General features: G+C 34.7%; 1 protein-coding gene across 3 annotated transcripts; it reads right to left on the reverse strand.

Annotated features, from left to right (window-relative positions):
* Positions 1 to 2,614: 2,614 nt before the first annotated feature.
* On the reverse strand, positions 2,615 to 5,687 carry LOC113330166 (GDSL esterase/lipase At4g10955-like). 3 transcript variants are annotated; one of them, XM_026577010.1, is made up of 5 exons: positions 5,417 to 5,682; positions 5,059 to 5,291; positions 3,573 to 4,849; positions 3,177 to 3,454; positions 2,615 to 3,083 (listed from the first exon to the last, which is right to left on the reverse strand). In XM_026577010.1, exons 1-5 carry the CDS (start codon positions 5,426 to 5,428, stop codon positions 2,877 to 2,879), a joined length of 2,007 nt encoding a protein of 668 aa, XP_026432795.1. In that variant the 5' UTR covers positions 5,429 to 5,682; the 3' UTR covers positions 2,615 to 2,876. The 3 variants fall into 3 exon arrangements, with proteins under 3 accessions (XP_026432795.1, XP_026432796.1, XP_026432797.1); XM_026577011.1 differs by lacking the exon at positions 5,417 to 5,682 and having other exon boundaries at positions 3,573 to 4,844; positions 5,059 to 5,244; XM_026577012.1 differs by lacking the exon at positions 3,177 to 3,454 and having other exon boundaries at positions 2,896 to 3,083; positions 5,417 to 5,687.
* Between the last annotated feature and the right edge of the window lie 448 nt (positions 5,688 to 6,135).

The following is a 6,135-nucleotide window of genomic DNA, read 5'->3' on the forward strand; positions in this document are numbered from 1 at the left end:
TGTTTTTATATACTCTTCAAGATACCTATAAAGTTGATAGCATCAACTAATCCGGATTTTTGGTTTCGTACCAAATTTCTAAAAACACAAAGGATTGTTAAACCAGATATAATCGAGTCAGGTGGCTGCCTGGATATAATTTGAATCCTACAAGGATTATAAATTAGAACATATTCTCTGGATGCAATATGAGTCATTCAAATAACATTCCAAATGCATTGTTCAGGGAGAAAAGAATATTATTGAATAAATCGTATGGTTTGAGTAAAAATAAAACCCTCAAATCCTTTTTGATACGATTAATTTCTCTTAATAACGCATCACGACTACACCAACATGTAATTTTAAGAATTCAGGCTTGCACGTTTACGGTGTAAAATCTTGGATCCATAAATCCCGCTATTCAAGAGATTTCAATCCATAATTTGAATTTTGTGCATACCAATCACATATGTCGATATTTCTCTGCAGAAGGGTTGACAAACAACCATCATTTCTTATTTCAGTAGCTACTGTGAATAATCGACAATCATATTAACTTACTGGGATCCCACATAATTCTCAAATTAATGTATATATTGAAAAATTCAAATAATTACCGGTACCAGTCCGTGGGAATTATAATCTCCCCATCTTCCAATGAGGAAATATGAACTAAGAGAATGTGGATCGTAATTTGATAGACTCATTTCGAGCACTACCTGTAGTCTCTTGTAGAACGTTACCTATCGATTAGATGTGACTGGATATTCCTCTTCAAGAGGCAAAAGCTTATACAAAAAGCTATAAGACATATTTTCGCGCCTATTTAATAGCAGCCTTTTTCAATTTGATCATAATGGGAGAGAAAATGATATAATATTCAAGTTAATTAAAACCAACTTTTGCTGGTAGTGGTTAGTCTCCCCCTGATTATGGCGGAAATATAATCATCTCATAAAACCAAAAAAACGAATTTAGTAAAGTATTATCCAATTAATTCAAGGACATATACTTATAATAATTTCCGGATATTAACAATACCAGGTTGGACAATAGGTACTGACTCCAAGAGCCATAAACATAAAATTTTCCCAAAATAATTGTAATCCATTAGGCGTACAAATTCAAAATCAACCATGGATTTTATTGGTTACAAACAAAAGCATATAAAATATGCAAATAAATCTCCAAAAATTTCATAACCTTAAGGTCCAACGAAATAATGATTTAGAAGGAAATTATGGACATATTCTTTATCAAAAGAAAATTATACCAAGATCAATATAGTCTTTAAAAAGAATAATAATATAAGCTGACTAGCCGGTGCGCACCCTTTGATCTTTTATGTCCATCCATATTTCATCTACAAGTGAAGTGGTTTCAATATTGGAGATTTTTACCACCAGGAAAAATCAAAAGTTGCTAAATATCCCTCAAGAATACAACAATCCCTCATTTTATTGGTATTTGAAATTGTTTATCTACCATATTAATGATATATCATTTTGGGATCGATAGGAAAAACAAATTTTGTTTGGCTTAAAATATTTCTTTAAAAAAAAATAAAGAAATCATCATCGTATTATTTCTTTGAAAAAAAATCCATTATGTGGTCGAAAAAAATACGCCAATTTATTTCTCCATATTATAAGAATTATGGAGAAAATTATCACCAATTGGTTTATACGATTTATCAATCCCTCGTATCGACAAAATAAAAAAAATTGTCGTTTTAGTTACTGCAAAGGAAAATCCGCTTTGTGGTTAGACATATGGTTTCTTGTAGATGAATAGAAACCGCATACAAAAATGACGTGATCTTCCTCCAATTAATCAAGATACAAAAAAATGGTCGTAGGTTTTTCAACCTTGTACGTGATTAGTTACCGAATAGGTAATTAAATTGCGATAACACCAATTTTTGGTGATTACAGTTTTATCAATGGAATAAAAAACTGTAAAACATCTTTCGATAGATTTTTATTTTTTCTTTCTCTTTATAGAAAAAAAATAGAGAAGAAAGGGAATCAAATTTTTAACATTGATCACCAACATCCATAGATATGGACCATGTCTTTTTAGAATTAATTCTTGCACTCAAAATTTTTAACTTGGTGCGGCGAAGATATGAAATCATCGCAGAAAAAATTCATTTTAATGAGAACATATACATGGACTCATAGACATGGGTTCTGTTATTGTCAATAATACATAACATAATATTTCAAATAAGGCTAACTAAATTGGTTCAATAATCAATTATGTAGTTACCATCCGAGAAAATAATTAAAAGATGTAATAGAAATACCTTAACAAAATTGGTGTATAGAAAAATGGGTTAGCAATGAAACCAACAATACCATTGATCGTGTCTGTTTATTTATGCATCAAAGTTGTATTAGTCCATCCAAGTAGAGTACATGCAAAATGAAACCAAAAGTTAACATAAGATTTAAATTATAACATGCAAGCAAATTTAGATATTTAAAAAACCAATGACTAATATAAATTATTAGAAAGAAAATTTCCTTTTAACACAAATTCTCCTTTGTTGATTTTCTTCTAAGAAGTTCCGAAGCTCGATGTAGAGCGTGCTGATAACGTGTTATAAACTAAAATGAGACATAGAAAGTAGAGAGAAAAGAAGAAAAAGAATTCTCATTAGATGTGTGTGTTAGATTACAATAGAAATGCTCTCCATTTATATGGAAAAGAATATGAACATTTACAATGACATTAAGTCATGCACCCATTTACTACCTATTACTACTAGTTGTGGTGGTAGTGATGGTGGTTACAAAGTAAAGAGGGAAGAGAGGAGGTGAAAGGGTGATGGTGTAAGTGGCCTAAATCCAACAATATGTTATTCCATAACAGTAACAATATTTTGTATTTTAGGTGGGTCTGGAATAAAGCTGTAACGCGACTCTTGTATCTGAGAACGTACATTCAAAGACTTCAGTCTTGTATGGTTGTCTGTTTTCGTCTCTAATCTTTTCTATAAATTTCATCAGTTGCTGAACCTGATTTTTCCGCTGAACTTCATCTTTGGTCCTATTATCAAATACCAAAACTCGGTTTTTGCAGAGCTGGAGTACTGTCTGTTGGATCATCCAAGAAGTTGACAATATGTTAGAGACTCCATTGATTATAACAAATAGACATAAAATTGGAATAAAAAATTGTAGATAGACCTGTAAAGAAGAGGAGCACGTAGATATGTATTCATTGAAGGTCGTGTCCAGTTGATCACCACCAGTAAAAACAACAACCATGTAATCAAAGAACTTTTCTCCGAACATCTTGCCTAATCTATGAATAAAACCTTCCTCTTTAATCGAAAACTGAGTTTTCACAGAACAAACCAAAATGAATCCATGGATCCCATCCTTTGCAAGAGTCATGCAATTCACCACCTCATTTGCTAAGTATAATTCAGGTCTATCAGATGCTCTTGACAAATCAAATAGCCCTAAAAATGATCACATATCAACAATTTTTGCAAAGTACTAAACTAAGATGTTTTATTCGTTGTGTAAACATAGGAAGAGAAACGAGAATTCAAATAGAAAACACGTACGTATGTATACCTGGTGTGTCAATGACATTAACAACTTGACCATCATCCAGCCTAGTTGTCCCTAATTTGCAAGTGGTTGTGACAGCAGAAGCAGAAATCTTTGAAACGAATTCCTTCTTTCCAAATATGCTATTACCAAGAGCACTTTTCCCATTCCCAACTCTTCCAAACAGAACTAAGGTTTTCCCTTCTCCAGATGTGGCAACAGGTAAATTGGCGCGTTCCATCCCACTAACAAAGTTTTGCATATCTCTAGATGGGGCAGTGGGTTCTTTTTGATTTTCTATAAGGAAATTGGCACCTTCAATCAAATTTGCAACTTCATCAGCTTTGTATTGGTACAGCTTAGGGTCTAAAACTGAATCATCTTTGAACCATTGACTAAGCCTGTGAGGATCAAAATCGCAACTACTAGTAGTCACATTAGCTGAAGGAATTAATGGCAATTCTTCTGACCAATATTTCTCTCCAATAGCATTCATAAATAGCCCCTGCCACGAATGCCGTGTCACCAACCTCCCAATATTTTCGAGTCCGAAGCTTTCCAACATTTCTCGTTGTTCGAAATATGAAATGTACCCCGAGCAAATAGTATCATCTGGATGCAGAAACAGATTGGGTACCCACGGTGATAAGGTCGTGAACAGATTTTCTGATCGTTTCCTCTCTTGGTCATCTTGCAACATAGCTGCGAGACATAATGTGATTAAGGACCGAGAAACAAAGATCCCATTCTTCACCATCGTGCTTCTAATATATTCCATTGGAGCTGCAATGAATGGTGGATTATACAGATATGATTCGAGGAAAATACGCTCCTTTGCCAGGCTTTTTCCTGCAAGCATTGCTATGGCAGCACCCAGAGAATGCCCTGCCAACCAGATATGGTCAGCTCCTTTCTCAGAAACCATTTTTTTGACAGCTTGTATTGCCTTTTTTGGGCGAGACCTACGATGAAGTTTATTTACCAAAATTTCTATGTTTAAAATCATATCTCTGAGGACAGTATCTTGTTTTATTGATGTTCCTCTAAAAGCAATTACATATCTTGGAGCCGTTTTAAAATCATGGTAGTTGTTGGACGTGGCTATGTATTCATATGCAGCACCGAAGATGGACCAATCACATTTATCCTTGTAAGTTTCCAATAGATTAAAACCGAAGGACTCCCACCATGGTGGTGCGAGAGCATTTTTCCCTTTCCGGTGTCTTAGATGGTCATCCTTCAGTACATAGACCCCCTTCACCAAGCTGGCGATTACAGATCTTCGGTAACGTTCATCTTTCCTTCAAATTAACATAAAATTTAAAATTAGAATAGGGGATACACTGTCAGACATGTTTACTTACAACTTGACGGCACACATACTGCAACTGTCAATAGGCCAAAGAAATATTTCCTTAATAGAACAAACAAAAGGTATGATGAACGAATGAAGTAATAAGAAGCACGGTCTCTGTTAATTATTGAATTTCCTGAGAGTCTCCTATCTTACCAATCCACGGTGGATAAGCGCGAAAGTCCTGAATGTTCGAAATCATTGCTTATTTGCTTCGATTCCGATGCTTGTTCAGGTTCCTGGTCAGTATCTTTCTCCCTCGATGTCGATGCATGTCCACAATCATTGCCTGTTTTCTTGAATTCCGATGCCTTTCCGGAACCATTGCATATTGGCTTCCACCCCGATGCCTGTTCGGAATCATTGTCTGTTTGCTCCAATTTCGATGTCTGCAAAACCAAACAGTACACAGAGGAATCCTTCAGTTTTCATTCAGACTCATGAATAAAAAAAGTTGAAATCAGATAAATGAATCAAAGATAGTATAACCAGAGAGAGTGCTAGAGAGACAAACCTGGTGGCCCATATGAACGCCCAAAATATTTTTGAGTGGAGTTAATAACTAAAGCTGTACTGTTTCTGTTTGCTGTTTCTGTTTGTAGGCTTCCCATATATATAGATTGCGAATGTTGGAATAGTTTACTTTTCGTCTTCCAAAATTTCTGGGAGGAAGAAGAACGGACGCACCTAAAACAGGTGCATTTCCGCGTCGGATGAGTTCCACCCCGTAGTCTTGACAGTAGGGCTTGTGTTGTCTGACCATCATACTATCGTTTTTATTATTCATTCTTGCTTGGTAGACTTTAACTACATAGTTATCTGATCATAACTAGTGAACGACAGGTTTCTATAAATGACAAACACTTGGATGGATAAGGATATTTTTGATTTTCTAGATGGATAGGATCTCCCCCTATCACATTTAGGATATCAAAATCCGGTTTTGTCATTTAGCTAGTCCCCAAAACTTTCCTCGAGGCCCAATAATATGGTTTATATTCCGTGGATCAGTGTTTGAAAATACCAGGATTCACCATCTTTTGCATATTTTAATATGCAAGACTTTTACTTTTCAGAAGTATCATTTTTATTTTTATGCTCGGAAATTACTAAATTTTTGATACATCAATTTCGTTATGTGTTTTATCCTCGACTATATCTCACCTGAAATATTTTTCAACCGCTTTGGCGTGGGACCAACTGCTTCCATTCAAATTTAGATTAGTGACATCT

The sequence above is a fragment of the Papaver somniferum genome, unplaced genomic scaffold (genome assembly GCF_003573695.1).
Source record: "Papaver somniferum cultivar HN1 unplaced genomic scaffold, ASM357369v1 unplaced-scaffold_117, whole genome shotgun sequence".
NCBI classification, from domain to species: Eukaryota; Viridiplantae; Streptophyta; class Magnoliopsida; order Ranunculales; family Papaveraceae; genus Papaver; species Papaver somniferum.